Source organism: Seriola aureovittata, chromosome 5 (genome assembly GCF_021018895.1).
Source record: "Seriola aureovittata isolate HTS-2021-v1 ecotype China chromosome 5, ASM2101889v1, whole genome shotgun sequence".
Lineage (NCBI taxonomy): Eukaryota > Metazoa > Chordata > Actinopteri > Carangiformes > Carangidae > Seriola > Seriola aureovittata.
Window position 1 is genome coordinate 11861097 of NC_079368.1, and position 22503 is coordinate 11883599.

Genomic DNA, 22503 nt, shown 5'->3' on the forward strand with positions numbered 1-22503 from the left:
ACAGCGAGGTTTCATTGCGAGACATGGCATATGACAAGAATCTATGCTAAAAATTGAATTTAGAACATGTATTATGTCTGCATGTATTCTTAAATGTTTTTCTTTTTATATTTTGCTCATCCTGAATGAATTTAAAAAAGGGAAGGGAAAATGTTGTTATTTTGAATGTGCTGTAACTACTTCTTCTCAGAAAGTCATTACTATATTTTCCTTAGGGAAAGCAAAGTCAGAGGTCACACTAACAAACCAGCATCGGAACAGTCCTTTGTGTTGTTTAAAGTGGTGTCTATTAATTTTACACATAGTGCCATCAGCAATCCTGAAGCACGCTGGCTTTACTCAGCCCTTGCTGAAGCTGTGTTTTACAGCTAGTGAGCTTTGTGCAAGTAAGAGCTTCTGCGCTCACACAATCTGTCACACATTAATGTAATATCTTTCCTTTACAATGTTCATACAAGAAAAAGCATGAACACGTACAGCAATATAGAAACACACACACACACACACACACACACACACACACACACAAACACATACTCACACAGGGTAAGGTGAAAAACATGATAAATGCCTACTTTAATGAAGGTTAGTATTGACTGGCACAAATCACTCCAACACACCCACTTTATAATCCGGGTTTCTGTCAGTCAGCAAGTTGGTGTGAGATGCATCATTTGGCCTAAAGAAGAAGAAGAAAAGAGAGCGGGAGGAAGATAGTTAAAGAGGGAGAACGATAGCATTAGGCAGTGTTCAATCTAGGGGATAGTGGTTTGTAACAGTCTATAACATTTTATCCCCTTGCGTTTTTCCCTACTGAAACGAAAGTGTGTCAGATTGAACGGTTATTTAATGTGTTGCCATTGTAAGACATCTGGATGCGTTCATGGCCCAGAAGCAGGCAGGAGGCGGTTTATAGACCTGCGGTAGGGGATGAGAAGGGATGTGTGATGGGGAAAAGGCACTTTGGCTTAGCACCATGTACACTAACACACATACACACATTCACACACACATATACACACACACGCTTGGGAGACAGAGATGTAACTGCAACTAATTAATATTTTCATTATCGACTGATTATTTGTTGCGATAGATTACATTGCTTTATTTTGTTTGAAATGCCATCAAAAAGTAATATGATGAGGTTCAAGCTGTCAGTCACTGACATTTTTTTCTAACACATACATTCATGTATGAGCCTTTGTGCACATACACACCTTATGAACACAGTCACACATGAACACAATAGCAGCATTCACAACACCATAACATGTTTAATTATGCAGGTATCTGGGCCCACACACACACACACACACACACACACACACACACACACACACACACACACACACAAGCTCCCACTGTCTTACATGGATAAATATATATATGCATTGATTTGCATGGAAATGACTAAACATGTCGAGCCCAAAGATGTCATTTCTAATCTGTCATATTAAAGGGGAAACGGAATAGCTGATGCAGTCTGTTAAAATCAAAAGAGCTGTGTTTGTGTTACGGGTCTGTGTGTGTCTGTGTGTGTGTGTGTGTGTGTGTGTGTGTGTGCGTGCGTGCGTGCGTGCGTGTGTGTATATGTGTGTGTCAAGGGGAAGAGTAAGACGTGAAATGGCACGAAGCGTGTGTCTCAGATGCCTGCCGACGCCACTTCACACCAGATGCTTAGCACACACTCACACTCTGATATATCGATGTCTGTGTTCATTACTGTTGATGCTTCAGTATCTGTCTTCTCACGGTGCAGACACTGAATGGGAGTGAGGGAAAGCTAAATGTGATGTGCTGTGTAGGTCCATGTGTATCTTCAATATGGTGTATATGTGTTTGTGGGATTGTAACGTGACTTGTTTTCTGTATTGTTCCGGTGTGTAGCAGTGTCTTCATCTGGGTGGGTTCGAATGACTGGGGGTGCTCTTAATCTCCAAACACTCAGTCTCCTCACCGGCCCAGCAGATCTTGACAGTCAAACACTTTGTTCAGTCACGACTGGGTAAGGGAGGAGTTTAGATTAACAGGAACATGTTGGCTGCGTGCTGGTAAACATGGCATGCAGAATATCAGATGGACTACCTCTTTCCGCATTCTGCATTTTACTCCTTTCGGTTGAAATTGAAATTGAAAGTGGGCTGTTCGGGTGGTGTTTTCCCACTCACCTCCTCACCTCAACATTTATTTTTGCTGAGTTATTTTGTCTTTCACTCTGAGCCCGGTCATGCAGACTGTTTTATAGCTCTCAGCTCTCAGACTTACACATCGCATCTCCGTTTCTCTCAGCATTGAACAGCAGCTAAAGGAGATCCAGAGCAAAATGGGAGACTCCCGGGCAGGGGAACGTCCGCCGAGCCCTTCAGAGTGCCTGCAGTGGTTCAGCCTCAGAATGCACAACAATGTCAGGCCTGTCACCACAGGACATCAAGAGCTCATGGACTTCTTTAGAGCTTTGGTAATACATTGCAATGTTAATAACTGGTGGTAATGATAATAATAACAGATCTGTCAGAAGACAGCCCTGTACTAAGTTAATGTATACGGACTTCAAAATATTTTCATCCTAACTTTTGTATGAGAACCCTTCATATTATGGCTTTTTCTTCTTCCCCCAGTGAATTAAACTTTATCTTTATCTTATCTTTATCCCTCTGTTCCATTCAGCAACAGTACCTGCGATCTGAAGAACAGGAGAAAGAGGAGGTGACACTTCAGCTACTGCTTAATCTGTCTGCCCAGTGTGGTGTCTGTTTTCCTTGCACCCCTTCTTCTTCTCCCTCATCTTCCTCTCTTCATCCTCAACTGACTGCCTCCTCCAGCCACTTGGTACATACAGTCAGAGATGATGCTTCATTAGAGGTAATACATCAATTTTGAATCTATTCAATGTTTCCTTGTGTTTAATTTGTTCTCCTGTTAATTGTTACTTCAACAGCTGAATGCAGTGAAATGAAGATATATTTAACTAGAACAAGAAGTGAATTTCTGATACCTCCTAAATGGGGCGTTGTTGATCATCAGTGTACTCTTGAACTTACTCTTCATTTTATTATTTCCTTAAGATCCAGGAGGCATGGGATGATGTGCGTCACCAGCTGCGTCGCCACCTGCTGGACCGGCTGTCTTCCCGCAGCCCAGAGCGTCCTGGACACAGCCAAATTTCCATTCTGTCCATCCCGGAACGGATCCACTGTCTGCAACAGCTATTCTTTCTTTATCCTGAGAGTGAGGTGCTCACACATTACCAGGTGAGGTAAAATAGTGAAAATGCAATAATGAAAAAAATTTTCATCATATCAGCAGTGATTTTACACTGATGTATTGTTTTGTTTTTATTTATCCAGGCTGTAAAAAGTCAATCTGTGCAGGTTATTCTGCACTCAACCATGAGCTCCAGCCCAAGCGGTGAGACTGGCTTTGACAGACTGGCTCAGGGTTTCCGCTTTGTGATCCCAGCTCTGACCCAGGCCCTCACAGAGGAGCTACAAGTCCTCTCAAGACTAGCAGAACCGCACACCATCCTCGGTTTCCTTAATGCAGCTTACCTCAGCACTGTGGCCCGAGAACTGGCCTCCCTGGTGGACAGAGAGTGTGAGATGGCCCTGAGGGACAACACCTCACTCAGCGGCAAGATCAAAAAATATTCAGCCAGGTCCCGGGCAACTGTGGGTAAGTGGTTCTTTTTAAATATTTTTTTTTTTTTTAAATCTCATAGTTAATTACCCTCTGCTTATTCTGTTTTTGTTCTTAAGAGTTTATTTAGATGTGCCATTTTTACTTTTCTGTGACTTTCCAACTGTAGTGTGCAGTGATCTGAGCCAGAGCCGAGGCCTCTGTAAGTGATTGTCAGTAACTGCCGTTCCCATTGTAATTGCTTTCTTTTTACTGCCCTCATTCCCATCTGCCTTACTTTTCTTTTTACCAACAAAAAGAGAGGAGCAGCATTTCCAGGGGCCAAGGCTCCTTTTGAAACTACTTCTAAACACTATTTACCACATATTGTATCTATAAGACCCTGGTCTCAAGAAATGTCCAAGCCATATTCAAGGTCTGTCGACATTGTGTTTAAGTTAATTCACTTCTTCAACTGGAAACTAAGGCAACATATACTGTGACATCCTGGCCAATGGTTTTAGTGTTGACAGCCACAGCTATGTTGTTCTCTTTTTGGGAATTCCATAACAACAACAACAACAACAACAACAACAACAACAACAACAACAACAACAACAACAAATGTTAAAATAAGGTTTAACTTTCCTTTTACTTACAACTGTGTAGGAAGAGCAGCAGGGGCTTGAGAAAGAGTTGGCGCAGGAGTAAGGGCAAGGTTAAACATTCTCTCGACCTTGTTACACGGTAGGATGGATATTTGAGGGGAAAAAACAATATGAAGAAGCACTTTTAATATTTGCCACTAATGCAGAATGTGTCACTGTGATGGAACATGCAGTGATGTTATAGACAGAGACTTTACAGAGAAGCACAGACCTTCACACGCCGTGTCACTTTTGATACTTAATTCCTCCCATATTCTCTTTGTTTGTTTCATATTGGCCTATTTACAGCTTGCTGAGGGTAAAGATTCACAGTAAAAAAAAAAAAAAAAAAAAATGTAAAGTGTGTGAGCCATTGTTTACTTTTTCGAAAATGGTGCACATGTCAGCTTCCCTGCGGAACGGGGAGAAGAGTGCTTTTACATCTGCCATTCTTCGATAAACACACCACCAGCCTTGCTTCTCTTTCTCCCCTCTCTCCCTCCCTCCCTCCATCTCTCTCTTTCCATCTCCCTCTCTGGTTTTTACTTTCCCTCTCCTTAAACGTGAGATGAGAGGAGGCAGCCAGGATAATTGGCCATGCGTCAGTTGGGCTGTTTGATCACGTAACGCGGCGGAGGCTACACACCTACGTGCCGCTCAACAAACCGTCAAATGTAGCACCGGAGGCAGAACACGGCTCCAAAGGGAGCGGGGGACCCGTGCTGTGTAATGATGGTAAAATGGAGCAGTTTTGCCTGTGCTGGTTTTACGTGTGTGCGTGTGTTTGTGTGTGTACGTGTGTGTGTTTGACTATCAGCTGCAACACAGCTTTGAGGGCTACAACTGGGATTACATTTTTGTGTTGTTCATGTTTTAAGTCCCCCCCAAAAAGCTCAAGAACCCACATATCCACCACCCAAACGCCCGTGGCTCCTAAAGAGCCAAAGCTTGAACATTAATGCATAATCTGCTTTCACACTTTACTGTCTATACTACAGTATATGCCATGCCCATAATTGTCAAGACAATTATGACAGTGGTAAAAAAAAAGTGATTCTATTTTCATAAGCATCAAATGACTTCTTAGATCTCTCCCTCCCTCCCTGCTGTGTTATTGTTTATTTCTGCTGTAGAGGCAGGCGGTAGGTATATTTTGATAAGAGCCATGCCGGGGAGACTGTGCAGGCTCCCAAGGGAGCAGCACTGTCTGTAGCATCAGCCACTGTCAAACCACTGAACCATTTAACAGCGTTCACGGCAAGATCTGCCTCCTCTTTTAACCCCACCGACTCAAAGGTAGGCTCTGACATTGTACCTAGACAGATGTGAAGGGGCTCAGCCTCTTCTTAACCCCCCCTTTTCCTTTACTCCATCTCTCCTGCGTCCACTTCCCCTCTCTTTTTCTTTTCTTGTCTTTTTCCAATTTTCCTGTAGTTTTCCAAGTGTAATGGGGTGAGCAGTGGGACTGGGGAGTGTGCTAGACAGGTTGGCTGGTCGGGAACAATACAGGCTTTAAACCTTACTGACACACCTCACTGAGTCTGCAGAGGAGTGGGTGGGCCAAGTCTGCATGTCACTGTATGTGTGTATATGTGCATGTGTTATATTTTTTTTCAGTGCCCTTAGCTCTTTAGAGTTATGCTGGGATACAGGTTAAAGGCCACCACTTACAGTTTTCATACTTTTCAACAATCATTCGAATTCTCCAACTTTATGATTTCCTACATGTAAAGCTACATTAGGTAAAATTTATCCACAGGGATATTTACACACTTTTTCTCTCAGCAACGTAGTTCGTTATCTCTCCTGTTAATACAATTACTAGTGACCAGAATTTGCATAACCTTTAGGAAAAGTTGGAATGATTCCGTGTGAAGAGATGCACCTGACACCAGTGCGGAAACACCAACGCTGCCAAAGCCATTTGCTATGGTACATTTTTAGTGTGTTTGTTCTTTTTTGCCCTGTGTGTGTTTGAGTGGTTATGTAGGTGGATATGCATGCGTACACGTGTGTTTTCAATCACCTTTTGAGCATGTGTCATGTGCACATGTCTGCCCATTTGTCTTTGAGTCCATGCTGGTGTGTGCACTAATTGCCGGCTCACTTAGAAAATTGTGTGATCAAGAGTAATTTAATACCTCCCTTTTAAAAATGCATCATTAGATTTCCATATGGCATCAGTAATTTGCATGTGTATGCATAGGAGATCCGTGTTTTTGTAGGACATCAAAAGCTTTCATTTCAACTTCATTGCATACACACATACAATTTATTCCCTAACAATCGACCACAGGGGTGATGTCGAGGTTGTGAAATTCTGTTCAAACACTTCACAACCCCATTCTGATAGTACTGATTTGAATTCCACTTCCACTAATTTCCCCATATGACGACGTCGGCAGCTCCCTATAGATAAAAAAGGATTGAGTTAGAACATGTATAGCAAGCACATTCACCCCCACTGCAACCCCCCTCCCCTCCTCGCCCTTTCTGGCTCTTTGAACTCTTTCTCAGAGAAAGCACAGCAGCCTATTCAGCGGGGAGAGAGGTTCTGTAGTGACGCGAGATAGCTAGGCTGAGGCTCTGACTGGCATTGGAGGTGCTTGTGGGGATTGAGGCTACTTGGGAATGGCGTTTGTTAATATTTAATAAGAGCAGCTCCTCACTAGATCATATCTCTGCCTGAGTTTATACACACTGTCAGCCAGGGACGTGCACCCGCATGCTTCCATGTAATTATGTGCAAGGTAGGAGGGTTTGTGTGTGTCTGTATGCACATGTGGCGTGATGCTTCCAGTTTATGGATGATTCTTTTTTATGCCGCTCTCTTCCTGTCCTTGTAGATGCTGAGAGGGCCTTGTTTAAAAAAGTTACCACACAAGCAAGCGGTTGTTTACTAATCTTAATGAGAAGAGCTGGGTCTTTGCTCTCTGGTTGTGTTCATGTGTGTACGTGTCAGTGTTCATTTTCTCTAAATCATGGTCCAATGAAATCACAGAAAAGAATATGTTTCATGGCCCTTGAGAATGTGTATTATGCATGCCATTTATTTTTTTCCCCATTTCCTCTGAGTGGTCACAATAGCTTTTGTGTATCACTCTTGAAAAGCTCAAGGATATGAACATTTTCCTGGCACCTTCTATTGAGAAAGCACAGACAAAAATGGCTGGCTTATTGAGAGCAGCCAGCACTTCGTGATGAAGAGTCAGTGTGATTCGCCGAGGGCTTGAAAACAATAATGCGAACAAGGGCACTAAACAAGTGGGTTTTAATGAAATGCTCCCATCAAGACAATACATTCCTCGGTGTTCTTCATCCAGGCTGCTTGGTTCAAGTACGCGGGGGAAGCCAGAGAAATCTTAACCCCTATCTTACTGTCACTGCAATATTCACCACAAAGAGAGACGAAAACAAAGACAGACACAGAGGAGGACAGAAAAACAAATATAGAGCAGAAGAAGGCTTGCCCTGATTCTCTGTCACAACAAAAACACCACCATCACGACTACACCTCCTTCTTGGTAAGGCAACTTAATTGAGATATCAAATATTGCTACTTTCCCCTTCTGTGAAGGGCAGGTGGCCCCTGCTGTGGACTGGTTGGACAGCACCCAGGGATAGAGCCACAAGAGACTGGGGCTTGGGTCATTTGTGTGTGTGTATGTGTGCATGCGTGTGTCAGAGTGTGTATTGGGGGAATCACAGCAGGAGGCCTCCCATAATAAGGCTGTCTGAGCGAGCAGTGGGCCGCAACTGACGAAGAGGACCCCAGCTGTCACAGGCCTGGCAGGCGGTCCACAGTGGCTCATAGCCTCCTTCTACCCACATACGCACACATACAAGCACAGAAGTACCCCAAGGCACCTGCACGACCCTGCTTGACACCCTATGAGATGAACACACAAGGAGGCATGGATAGACAGAAAAACACAGGCACAAAAAGAAACACACAGAAGTGCTCAAGAGCCATAGCATTACACACTTGGAGTAAAGCCCCATGACAAGAATGAAGTGGTGCACAAATACACACGCATTCACGTACACAAGATTTGGATGGACCAGCCCAATTTGACATTTAAGTGCCTGGCTATAGTGGCTAACATCTGTAGCAGTGGGCTAAGAAAAGCACACAATGGCCACTGTGGGAGAAACTTGCAGGAGAGTTGTTGAGTCATGTCCAGTTGTCTATTGGTGCTTTGTTTTCACTGCTGCTGCTTTGCCCTTAGCAGCTCTTCTTTCACAGTTTACGTGAACTATGGAGTTCAGGAACTATTTTGAATTGGGTTAACCTCAGGCCTATTAATGTTTGTAATGTGGAGTCCCATAAGGGTCAATACTTAACCCCCTCCTATTCAATATCCATGTGCTTATGTTCAAAGGGGAATGGCACTGATTTTACACACCAAAGCCTGTTTACAGATCTTGAGGAGTCCTGCATTGCGTATGTGAAAACTACAATTACCGCCTCACAGTTGTTTGCCTCCGCCAACCAGCCAAGTTGCAGAAAATATGGTCACAATCTCCCCTTGCTGAGTTACAAAGTGTTTTTGTAGAACATTAGAATGGCACAACCCTAACCCATCTCTTAATTTTATCCATGTAGACATTTAAGTTAAGTGTTATAATGATACAATTATAGGAATTTGTGAGTTATGGCCAAAGATGTGTTTTGCTAGGTCACAGTGACCTTGACCTTTGAGCTCTGACGACTAAATTCTAAGAGGTTCATCTTTGAGTCCAAGTCAATGTTTGTGTTAAATCTAAATAAATTCCCTCAAGGTGGTCTTGAGATATCAAATTTGGTTTGTTGGGTCACCGTGACCTTGACCTTTGACCTTTGACCACCAAGATGTAATTATTTCAGTCATTTCAAATTCAAGCGGACATTTGTTCCAAATATGAAGAAATGTGTTAAATGTGTTAAAAATGTGTTACTGAGATATCGCGTTCACAACTGAACTGGAGGCAGCATTGGTTGTGTCTGAAAATGAACACAATCTGAGTGTGTGGTGTCTACCAAACCTCTGTAGTTTGCCCCCCCTCTCAGTTTGAGGTTTGTGGCTTGAGCACACATCCTAATATCTGACAGAACTGTCAGCAGTGGAATGAGTTGCATCGTGGGTAATGTAGGCACCAGCTTTGAGAAGGAAGAAGACTATTCCAAAACAGGCTATTCTTCTGGTTTTGCTATATCATTTTGACTTTTTTCCATCTGTCCATCATGAGTCCAACAATTTTATAGAAGTCCAATGCTTAGTAATTAACATAACTATGCAGATAACATCCAAATCTTCATAGCTTTCCATAGCCTGTTGACTATGATCCCATCAACCTAGAGTTTGAAGGCATTTAATGAACAGATTGACTTCAACAAATAAAAACAAATCAGAAATACGTGGTTTCAGTCCTTGGATCCTTAGAATCAGGTCAGATTTTGGGTGTTGTTGTGGATTAGAATCTAAATTTTAACAGTCACATCACATCACTCTTTTATCATCTGAGATGGGGTCTGAGGATTGATGTCTAGACAGTATCTCAAAAAGCTGATCCATGCTTTTACTTTCAGCTGGTTAGATTATTGTCTTTTTAGGCCTACTCATAGAAGCTCTTAGGCACCTACAACTTGTCCAAAATGCAGCTTCCAGGATGTTAATAAAAAATTACTTTTGACTTTTTACCAACTTTTTTTTTAATTATATGTCTAATTTAGTGTTATGCATTTTATGCAATACATAAAGCATATTTTATTTCTAATATGTAAGATGTGCTAAAAATGCTTACCTTCTGAAATTATTTCTTCCTTTTCTCTCTGGATCTAATGAAACCAAACTAGAGGGTGCTGTACAACACACAAATCTGCACAAACAGAAAACTCTTCTTCATAAATAGTGATCACATGATAAGATACTGGAGGCCAGCCGGGTAGTGTGGTAAGAGAGAAGCAGACCACCCCTCTGATGGTCTGATTTACACTACAGAGAGACAGAATGAGAGAAAGAGAGGAAAATGAGGGACAGAGGATGAGAGGGGGAGAGATGCTGTGCTGGAGAGAAATTAAATCAGTGGCTAAATTATTGCATGATTGCCCATTCCCCAAAGACTTGGGCATCATTTGGTAGAAAGTGTCTAATAATTGGTTTTCGGCCATGTCAGACACATGCAATTCCCCCTACTAATGGCTCTGTTAGGAAGAACTGGGCCTCCTGGGTCAGAGAAAGACAAGAAATAGCCAGACGGCAAAAAGCGCCCTACGCCCTTCTCCTTTTTTTCCTCAGATAAACGAGGGAACAACAGAGAAAGAGAGAGACACAGGGAGAGAGAGGGAGAGGTGGCAAAAAGTAGAGAGTGTGTATGTGAGCGAAGAGGAAATGAAGTGGCAATAAGTGCAGCCAAAGGGGAAATGCTCTTCACCGTGAGTTTAATACATCAGACTGGGGATTTGGCAGCCCGCCACACAGCAATTGTTTACCTTTTTGCTCACTGGCTGCATCTGTTCTGTTTTGTAAACGGCACTAAACTATTCGCCCGTAAACACCGGAATCAATAACAACTGCTAAGGGAATTCCCTTATCCCGCCCCTCCCTCTCTTTCCCTCCCTCTCTTCCTCATGTTTTCATCCCTTACCACCACCCCTTTCCCTTCCCCTAGATCTCCTCCTCTCTCCCCTCTCTCTCTGTTCCCTGCCAGTCAAGAGCAGTGTGTGTGTGTGTGTGTGTGTGTGAGACAGAGAGTGTGCTGTGGAGCTGATGGTGGAACCCACAGGAGAGACAGACAAGGAGAAGACTGATGGCTCGCCAAAAATACCTGCTCTATTTGTTTTTTTCCTTTTGTGTTACATTGTTGTCATTGTTAAAAGCTACAAACTGAAACTGGCCACTGTAGACCCGCAGAGTTTGGTATTTTCAGACATTTTTTACAATGTTTCTGCTCCATATGAAACATAAAGCCCCCCCTCACCACACACACACACACACACACACACACACACACAGACACACACACGCACACACACACACACACACAAACACACACAAACACACACACACAAACACACGCACACACACACACACACTGTTTTCTATTTCACACATTTAGAATGGCACACTGCTTGACATATGTTTCTTTGCTTTGAGGGCTTCTGATAAGACTCATACTGCTTTATGAGTATCAGAGTAGTATGACTGATCATTGATTTTCTTTTTGTTCATAAGAACATCCTCACACTATAATGTCATATGGGCTCTTTTATAAACATATCATTTTTGCCCAGCTTTCAGCACCAGCCCTCCCTTATTGATTCTCAGTACACTGACCTTTGGTTGAACTCTTCTGCCTCCTAGTGCCCTTCCTCATTCTAGTCCATGAGACATGCTGTGCTCTACGCTATATGACACACCTGGGTGCTTTTAAGCACACCCTCTCCATCAACCAGCTATGAGAGCCTCCATTTGGCCTCACTGTTGTGACAAAGGTATAATGAGGTTTAGATGGCTGTGTACTAGACTGCTATGGCTATAAGGCTATTTGGCTAGGGAGGCGACTATAAATACCTATATAGCCTGGGCGGCAGAGCTCGATGAGAGGCTGAGGCATTGCTAAGCATCAAGGTCATGTGCGACTACTTAGAGTGTGACTTAGTGAGCAAGTGAACCAGTCATAGGGTCACAGGTTGAGGGAATGAATAGAGTGAATAGTGAGAAAAAAAGACAGACAGAGATGATGCTCTGGAAAAGCTGATGCTCCAGATGAAGTGTTGGTTAATAGTTGCTATGCTCAGATGAATGCCCCACAGAAGGTTGTAGTGATAGCTTTTTAGAGACTCCAGCGCCTCTCTCTGAAATGTGTCCCTGTCTTATCCGGTTGAGATTTTTTTACTCTCAAGTTGTTGACAGCTTTAGTTTGCCCCTGTGTTTAGGCACGGAAAGCTCTGTTGATTTGCTGGTGACTTCAGAAATAGACATGATTGGTGGTGCGTGCTTGAATGTGTAAGCTAGAGAAAGAGGCTGGCATGTGGGTGTCAGCCAGGTCACGCATGTAAACATGCAGTATGAGGTAGTCTCTTTAGCACAGATTCCCACTGGACCCCATTACTGAGGAGCTGCTGAGCTGCAGACCCATGCAGCTTAATTACATACACACATACACACAAATGCATATGTGCACACACTTGCACATAAATACATGTATACACTTGGACTTGTAAACACAAACAAACTTGAGGTCAGAATATATTCTACGGTGACCGCAGTCTGGTTGCAGTGTGGCAATTATCCTGCAAGACTGACATGTGCGAATATGTGTAAAAGTATCTTCTGCAAATGAAGTTATTCATAATGCCCTGCATTACATTCACATAAACACGTGTGTGCTCATTCGACAAACACAAACACACAAAAACTCATCGACTCTCACTCATAAACACTCATGTTAATATACACAAGTGCCTGCACACACACCGAGCCAAGCCTCATGCATGATTAAACCAAGCTTCCTTGGGGACAGTGTGTTGTCATATTGTCAGTTTTTGTTTAACAATATGGCAAAATTACATTAGGATCCAGAGGCAATAATGTTACAATTATTGGAAAAGTGCCCCCCCCCTCTTCTTTCTTTCCTTCTCAACGCTCAATCATCTCTCTGCTTTCAGAGTCAAGGCTAATACTGAGCTCATCCATTCCCAAATGCTTTTGCAGTGGAGGAGCTCATTTAAGCGGACACACAAAAGTATTTGTGCATGTGTCTGGAAGTATGGCAACGCATCTCCCAGCCGCCCATTCTCCAGCTTAATGCGGAACATCCCCCGGGTGATGGCTTTGGCAGCCTCCAAAATGGGAAATCCATATTTGCCGAGGGGGTCATCGGCGGGTTACGGGGAGAAAAGTTTTGTGCCGAGAGAGAAGGATGTGCATGTGTGACTTCTCAGGGAGCAAAGTTTTGCATATTTTTTCACTGTCTCTTTGTTTATGCTGTGTATTGGGAAAACATGAATGGGTCGATATTTATAAGAGGTGCCGTGCGAGGCAAGACTTCAGGATGGGGTTGTTTTCTGATGAGTGCATGTAGGTTGGGAGGTTGGGTTGAAAACCTATTTTCATGAAACTGTTTGTTGCTTTACTGAACTGTAAACTGTAGTGCAGCTCTCCCTCCTCCATCTCTCTGTCAGTCACACATTCACAAGCATATGCACTGTTTATTTTATCTCTTTCCTCTTTTACATTCAGTTTTTTTTTTCTCCCCCCTCACAGTACCAATGGAGCTTCCCATAAAAAACAGGAGCTTTAGTCTGACCTCCCACCAGTTGAGGGCGTTAACCCAGCTGGCCTGCACTCTGCTGGGGTTTGAGAGCAATGTGAAGGAGCTGGTCACTAACATGACCTTCATTAACTGTACAGGAGACACTCCCTGTGTAAAAGGTAAGACCCCATCCCTCCAAAATACACACGTGTATACATATTAGACATGTAATAAGGGCTGTAGCTACCACTGAGGTCGCTGAGGTCATACTCTCAGCGTTTTTTCTGTGAATTTGGGAAATCTTAGTGACCTGAGGTGCAGTTTCTATTTTACAATGTAAAAATAGCAGAGACTTTAAAGGCTGATCCAATATGCCTGTCCCTAAAATTCACAATTTTTTGGCCAAAAAAATATTGAAATATATTCAGTGTTTCCCTGCTAACATGACAGTGGGGAGCAGATTTTAAAACACCATTTAGACCATCAAGTAGGAGTTAGAATTTGCAGAAAATTATCAAACAGATAATGAATAATTAAAATGTTAATAATTCCAGTAATTACAAAATTGCAGACTTTGTTCTGTGAGTATGTTGAGGTTACAGTGGGGAGGGATCTTGACCTCACAATTTCTAAAAACTGTGGCTACAGCCCTGCATGTGTGCCACTCCTCCAGGCATAAACAGTGAAGTTACACCCCCACAAACACACACACACACACACACACACACACACACACACAAACACACACACATTGTTACTTTTTCTAGCGCGACGTCTGAGTTGTGTCTGAAGAAATGTGTTATTTGAGTCGGGAATTATCTTGGGTGTTATATAAGCCTTTAGTATCCTTTTCCTCTCTCCCCTTTGAACTGCTGCTGCAGAGATGTTAAATGAAAGCTTTTGGTGCATGGGGTAATTTCCATAAAGGTTACATTTACAAAAACAAGACTTGCAGAAAGGCTCAATTTACAGAGAGGTAAACAGCCTTTAAAGGGCAGTTATCCAAATCATTAATTCCAGGCAATCAAACGGCTTAATTACCAGAAATTCATCAGATGGGCTTAAAGGTCAAAAAGTGATGCGCTTGCTGCTTCCTCCTTCTTCCATTCCATGCGGTCTTGTTCGGCTAAATTGCCTCGCCTGGGGTCTTACACTTCGCCTTCTGATTAGGAAACTGCGGCCTTGATGTTCACGCTTTTTAATTGCAACCCAACCCAACATCCTGTATGCTTGTCTTCACATCACCCCCCTACCCTCCCCCACACAATCCCCCCTCATGGAATTACCCCATATATAGTTGATACTATCTGGGTTCAAATCAAATCTAAGTCCCAACTTTAGACTCGCAAAGCAGTCGCCATTAGCATTTACTGCCTGTTTCTGCTCCCTCTAAGGCAGTTATACTCTGGTCACTGTGTCTCATTTTGGCTAGTGGGGGAAGAGGGGAGCAATGTGTCCCATATCTAGCTCTGAGTTACATACAGCTGCTTTCATGTTACCGCACTCGGCATTCAGTCAGGCTTTTAACACATAACATCATTCAGTGATATGGAAATAGTCATGCTAAATAATGCATAGATTTGAAAGATGCTACAGATACCCGCCACATAGCTTTTCCTTTTCAAACTGGGATAACTTCTGTATAATTAGAGGTCTCTTGTAAAATTTCACTGACATGATTTGAGAGCTTGACCTGACACAGATACTGTTTAATGTCTCTTAAGATGTATTACATGATGTTTGCATTTAAAAAAATATATTGGTCAATTAGGCATCTTGAAGAAGAGTAGAGAGGATTCAGACATGACAACGGACTGCAAGAAATCCACAGCAGAAACACTTCTCCACACACCGGAGGTGAGTCTTTTGCATTGCTCCTTTGAAAGACCCTGCAAGAAAGTTTCTGATCTATTACAACTATTCAATGTCATTAAGCCCTATTATCTTTTTCTATAATTACAAAGAGGCAAGACAATTTATAGCAGTGAAGTAGAACAGGTGAAATATTCTCTTCAGCACTCAGATATTAATTGGCGGTTGGCTCCTGTTTTTCAGGCACAGGTTCTGGAGTTTAACTGGAGGTCAGCATTTAGGGGACTGGTCCCTCACATGGAGCATTGTGTTAAAGTGGTACTGGATGATGTTTGTGCCAAGAGTCTACAGCAGGAAGAGGCCTTATATCGTTCAGGACACACCTCCGTCATCCTGTGTTGCACAAGTGGACACAGCGCCGTCGCTGCCAGCACCACACATCTCAAAGAAGACTCCTTCTACACGTACTCGGAGAGAGAGACTCCCAAAATGATAGCCAAGGTACTCTCTTTTATTCAATATTGAACAGATGTGATTGAGGACATGCTTTAAGCACTTTCAGTTAGTTAGAGTGTAGTTATCCAGTGCTTCTTAAGAGTGGTGTCTTAACTGTTTTATTTATGAGTCTTCATTAAGTAGACTATAGTTCTGTTAATGACATTGAGTCAGAATTCCTTCATAGTGAGTTTCAAACACGCAAATGCACTCTAGACAAGAGGCAATACATGAGTTAAATTACAACATCCACAATGTCTGTTCGATGGCTTCACGGTGAGCAGTGTGAAAACTGGATCATCTCAGAAGTTATACAGGAAAACAGGGGCAAACTGAAATAATAATTCAGGCTGGGAATTTGACTCCAACCCAGGCCACCCACACAAACCATCAGACCTCTAATTCTATAGGCTAACGCTATAAGTTGATGTAACAGGTGCTGACTAGTTATAAATTTGGCAATTTGGCCATTGTTCATCTGGGAGGAAAGTTATCCAGATCACAAAATGCAAACATTTGTGACAGACAAATAAACATGAAAAAAAAAGTCAAATTATTATTATTATTTACTTTAATTTATTTAGTTATTTATTTTCACAATTACATGTTATTAAAGGAGAAAGTCTACATGTGTACTATACAGTCATAGCAGAAATATTTAAATATGAATATATATACATATATATATATATACACACACACACACATTTATTTATAATTATGTCAATTAGTTAAAAGAACATTAGGTGAAGGGCAGCGGCTCTCTTTCTCTCTCTCTCTCTCTCTCTCTCTCTCTCTCTCATGGCTCTAAACGAAAATCATGTGACTGCTTTCTGAACTTTTCACTTTCCTGCTCGCTCATCAGCATTGGATAATTATTAGTATTGATAGCCATTGTCAAAGGCAAACAGTGTAGAAAGATAAGGCTGGCAGTAGCAGCACTGCAGTGTGGACACGCACTGCAGCAGTTCAGAGAGGTATAGCATCATACACAGGTGAGGTGATGCAAGAGGTCTGGCAACTCATTCCTACTTGATATGTTATCGCTGGTTGACTGTTCAGGGCACAAGCCAAAACCAGCCTCAGGCCACCGCGAAATCACCCGGTTCTCCCGGCTGGCCGCCACTGCAGAAAAACACAACGGAAAACACATCTGACCTATCCTTTTAGTTTTCCTCTCAAAGGCACCTCTGTAATCCTGATGTAACAAAGTGGAGGGTTCACTACCAAAATAAAAAAAATGCAGCGTTAAAATGTGCTATAAGTACACTGACTAAAACTAGACAAAAACTGAGAAAACCGACATATTTCTTGTTAGCAAGAGTTAGCAAGCTTGTTAACTTACAACATGGTAACAAAGTCAGTTGCAAAGACAAAAGTCCACACAGCCAAAAGCACTGGGTTACAGGATTTCATGTTTTCCTTTTTCTGTCAGCAAAGAGCACTAGCTTACCTTCATTTTCATTTATCCCTTCCTGATTTGCAGACATGTTTTAAAGATGGATTTCCAAGTCTGTAGTTAGCAGTTTAGACAGGTAAACTAGAAGCTTTATCAAGTTGTGTTTCCATGAACATAAATAATCTGATTCTGACCAGTAATTAGAGTAAGGTGACTAATCTATTTCATTGGGTTAATTATAGGACTTTGCCATTTCTATTCTTTTCTCCATGGTGTGAAGCAGAGCTAACTTAATTAAGGCGCCCCCTCCCCATTATATTTCTCTCATGTTGTTATCACTGAATTACCTTGTGACTTTCTGCAACTGCTGAAATAAAACTGACTTTTAAGCAGTTCTTTTCACTGTGCTCACAGATAGTAGATGCTTTGCTTGAGAAAGACACACTGCTCTGTAGAAGGCCACTAGCACAGCTGGAAGCACATAGCGTCTGCAGCCTGGCGAGCACTTGAGAACGATGAAACATGAAAGTGGTGGTGTAGATGTGAGATAATCTTTGGAATCATCATCACGTGTGTCGTCTGTGTCGTTAGATACATTATATGTCACGAAATCCCACATGAAAACTCTGATAGCAAGGATTAAGGTTTTTACATTACTTCAATTCGTTTTGTGCCACAGATATTTATACAATATTGAATGAAATAATAGTTATATATGAAAAAAAATATGAAAACTCTAATACAGTGCAAGGACTCGTGCTTGTTAACAAGCAAAAGTCAAATCCCATTGTCTTTATTTTTCTGTCTTTCTTTTAGATTACAAGTTCCAAATGAAAATTCAAAGAAAAAAACATGAACCAAATTTAATTAAAATTCTGACTATTGCATCAATTTTTAGAAACACTCTAGTGGTCTGGCCCTAATATACCCTGTGCATGAGCATGGTTTACCATACATGCATCCTCCTTTATCCACCTGGCTGAACAATGCAGGTCTACACACATCACCCAGACCCAGGGAGATTAATGGTTTTTGTAGCCCCAAAGGAAAGCACCCTCTATAATAGAAAGCCCAAATGATTTGGGCCTGACACAGTTGACACTCTAGATCAGAAAGGGCCTTGGGAAGAGTCATCAGTATTACTTGAGGGGAGGGCTCTGGGGACAAAAGAGAGACAGGAGGAAACCACGAACCAGTAAGGGTGATATTATAAGGACTAGATGGTGTGTAGAGAAAGGTGTTGAATAGGCGAAAGTATAGGGTATACAGATGATATACACAGATATACACAGAGGCTAGGGTAGAGAGCAAGATAAGGAAGGGATAGTGTGAGAGAAGGCATGAGAGGAGAGGTCCTGGGAAATGGCAGGGAGAGGTGAAGTACACACCAGAAATGGACTTTTCTCAGCAGGAAGACCAGTGTCTGATGTGAGACCAGGCTTAGTGTCTAAGTCTTCAAAGGATCCCCAGTGTTTGGGATTTCTTTTTAAAATGACACTATGTTGTTTTTTTCTTTCTCTTCTCTTACTCTTCTTTCCAATTTTGCAATCGTTGAACAATCAGCAAACTTCCCGTCCAGCCAGCTCCCTCAAACTCTTCTGCTATCCACTACTCACCTCTGCGCTGCACACTTGTACAGACTTTTATCTTTGCACCCCCCCCCCCCCTCCCCCCCAGCCCTTCACACTGACAGTAGTTGTGGCTTTCATTGCTAACGAGCGTCAGAATTTGTCTGTGCTCAGGACCTGTACATCGTATTTATGTGTAGGTCAACGCTTCAAAGATGAGGGCCTTTCAGCCCAAAGGTTATACATGCATGCATTTGCATTCAATAACACGGAGCCAGACAGACATCCAAGACGAGACTGTAAGATATTATATATATATTTTCCCCCTCCCCCCCTGTCCTTTTTTGACAGTAGCCCTAGTGTTTGAGCAGAGAGCAAATTACTATACAAGACGTAAGCATGAAATATGGCCGGTTCAAAGGCATTATGATGGATCAATATTTCACACATTTATATTCATATGTTCATACCTCAATCCTCACTTTTTTCATGTGAACCCACTTCACTGTCTGTATTACCATACATATGCAGGCTGTGATGATACTGCTCTTCCATCAGAGTACTTTAGATAGTGAACTTTTTTTTTTTTATTGGCAGTCAGATGTGTGCCGAATGCCAAGTACCCTGCGTTCAACAGCTGGAACTTGCCCTCCTGTCAGAATCAGGGATTGAACTCTTCTTGTTTGGGTGGGCCCCTCTAACCTTGATGCTAGCTCTCTATTATAGCAACAGAGGTGCCTTTTCTGTATGCAGACTTCACTGAACCCCTCACCTGCGTGTTCAGTTCTCCACTTGTCTGTCTACTCCAAATTCTGCACACACAAACAGGCCTCCCTAACACTTAAAAACTTCACACAATCTCTTTCACCTTGCTGCAATAGTCCTGGTGGGATTCCAGGCTTTGATCTTAGCTAGTTAAGGTTTCAGTCTGACTTCAACGTGGACGCATGCGTGTAGTTGTTTTTGTGTGAGGACGACTGTCTGCTCAGTACGTGTGTGTGTGTGTGTGTGTGTGTGTGGTGTGTGTGTGTGTGTGTGTGTGTGTGTGTGTGTGTGTGTGTGTGTGTGGGCGCGTGCATGCGTGCCAAAACTGAATGTGTATGAGATGCTTCTCCAGGGTCTCTCCTTCACCCAGGTATTGCTGAGTGTTGTGTCTGCCTCTGCTCTCTCTCTCGCTAAGCTAAGCTCCTAATGACTACATGCAGTCAGATATTGACTGTTGTCCAAACAGTCATTGTTCCCAGGCCTTTTAACCACACTGGAAGCTTTTCTGGAGAATATTGTGTAAAGAGATTGTGAGATTGTCAATTGTGTACACATGCTGGAGCCCTGATCTGACAGAATGTCGAACCTCCCAATCAGCCCTACAGTAAGTCAAGTAATAGTGTGTGACTCCAGACACAAGTAGTACATGCTTTGATTGATTGATTGATTAAACTGGCATCAAGTTTAGGTGATTTTTTTTTTCCCCTCCGTGTGATGTGGGTTGGTAGCTCCAGGGATTATGGGGAATATGCTTTGTTTAAAGGCTTTTTAAGAATCTGCCTGACACATAACTCACATGTATAGGTGTATAAATTTGGATTTGAACTCACACACATGTGTGACTCCTTGGCACTTGGCCGATCATCTTTCATCGTTCTCAATGTGATGTCAATAGGAAGCACATGAGGTAGTGGAGACAGTGGGGTCAAGGTGTTCCTGTGTCTTGGTGTGCAACTTGTTCTCTGCAGTACATGGTGCTTTGTCTGCAGAATACATGTTAAACTATTACACACAATATATGCATGCATCAGGACCACACCATCCTAACACACACACAAACATGCACGCACGCGCGTGCACACACACACACACACACACACACACACACACATAAACACACACAAAAACACTGCTACAGAAATCTAGTGCCATGTTTGTGAAATTGTTTCACTTGCAGAAGAATGAATAAATGTAGTATCATGTCAACCATGTTGATTGATGCAATGCTATCATTATATTAATTAAAAACATTAAGATTTCAGCTTTAAATAAATACCAGAAGATACCCAGACTGCTTATCTGTGTCTCAGCAAGCACACACACTCAACTATTTTAAAGCGCCTTGATTAGCCCCAGTCTCCCAGAGAGGGAAAGGTGTAGGCAGCCCTGTCCCTATAGGCCTATCTCCAGGACAAATGTGGATAAAAGAGATAAGTCTTGGTTGTTGCTCTGGCAGTTTATAAAGTAAGCTAGAGGTCTTTTGCATTGCTGAAACATATTTCTCTCCTCTCTCACTGAAACCTTAGCCTGACCTTTTCTTTTCTTTCCTCTTTGCACGTCTGACGCACTCACCTCTCACCTATGTACGGCAACATTTCTGTTTGGATGTGATTAACATGATGCATGCTGGTATAAAAATGTTGATGGTTCCTCTGAAGTAAAGGCTTTATTTGACCTGATACCAATTATGCATGTTCAGCAGCAAAGTTTATGTGGAGGGCATGTCTGCACAAATCTGTATTCTACAATTGCAGTGCTTTTCAGCTGTAATGACTTGCACAATGTTAGAGAAAAATGCATGTGTAATACTCATCTCAATCTTGAATCCTTGTCATTCTGATGTCTCCTTGCAAATGTTCCATTATTTACATCTAATGAGGTCTCTTTCTGATGTCTTTTTTTTTCTTTTTTACTGACAGATTTTCCTTTTATTATTGAGCTGATCTTGTCTTTGCCTTATCTCACCCATCAGTTCTGTGGAACAATCATGGCTGAGTTGGATGCCTTACTACCCTTGGCAGCAGCCTGCCGGGACAGCTCTCTCCTGGAGGTGCGATCGAGCTTTGTGGAGGCGTGTGGCAGGGCAACGTTTGCCATGTTGGGCCGTGTGCAGGAGAGGGCCTTGGAGGTACCATCCTTTGCACCCTTGAAGAACCTGCCTGCTCTGCTGGCCACTTGCATTTATGTGCACCAACAACTGGAGCATTATCACACCAGGCTGAGAGATTCACACGTTACTGCTGCTAAAGTGTAAGGAGAGGGTGTGTGCATGTGTTTGTGTTGGTGGGATTGTGTGGGAGGAGAATGGTATATTGGCTGCAGTGAGTTTATGTATGTATATATTTTCCTATCTATAATATCTATATCTTACAGCGTGTGTCTGCCTGTTTGTCTGATATCCAGCTATCTGTGGCCAATTACAGCATGTGCTGGATGAAAAAGCTGTTATTGGCAATTGATTGAAGAATTGTGATCTCAAGGAATAACTTGAAAATCTATTTAGAAGTGCTTGACATTTGCTCTACAGTTTCAGCAGTTATGGCTGCCTTGCCAGAGGAACAACAACATCATAACTGATGAAAGCCAATTTTGACGCTTTTCTACCAGCAAAGAACCAAATGTTGCATTTAAGGAAACGAGAATTGTACAGTATGTTCCTTCGTGCTATAATCACGGAGACAATACTTACTGGAACCAACTTCACTGATGTATAAGCCCACAGATGGCGACTGTAGACTGTTAGGTTATGCTGTCACAGTGATGATCAGACAGACATCAAACTTCAGTTGCTATCAATTCCTATTAGAGTTAGGAGTATGAATGCGAGTATGCCACCCGTCACAGATGCTGTGTCGAGTTTTGTTCAAAACCCGAGCCCTCTCACAGCTGCCACATTCTTGTACCCGTTCTCAGCCTCGTTTCCAAGATTACTCGTTGTTCCTCTTCTTTCACATTACTCAGT

At 42.4% G+C, this 22503-nt stretch overlaps 1 protein-coding gene across 1 annotated transcript in view; it reads left to right on the forward strand.

The window, feature by feature from the left end:
• The window catches only part of kiaa0825 (KIAA0825 ortholog), a 113972-nt gene that overhangs the window by 8942 nt on the left and 82527 nt on the right, over positions 1-22503 (forward strand). Inside the window, exons 3-10 of the mRNA XM_056377169.1 lie at positions 2293-2461; positions 2671-2865; positions 3069-3254; positions 3351-3675; positions 13514-13681; positions 15274-15359; positions 15558-15815; positions 21514-21791. Of these exons, the coding sequence (XP_056233144.1) occupies positions 2293-2461; positions 2671-2865; positions 3069-3254; positions 3351-3675; positions 13514-13681; positions 15274-15359; positions 15558-15815; positions 21514-21791 (1665 nt within the window). The remainder of the gene's footprint in view (positions 1-2292; positions 2462-2670; positions 2866-3068; positions 3255-3350; positions 3676-13513; positions 13682-15273; positions 15360-15557; positions 15816-21513; positions 21792-22503) is intronic.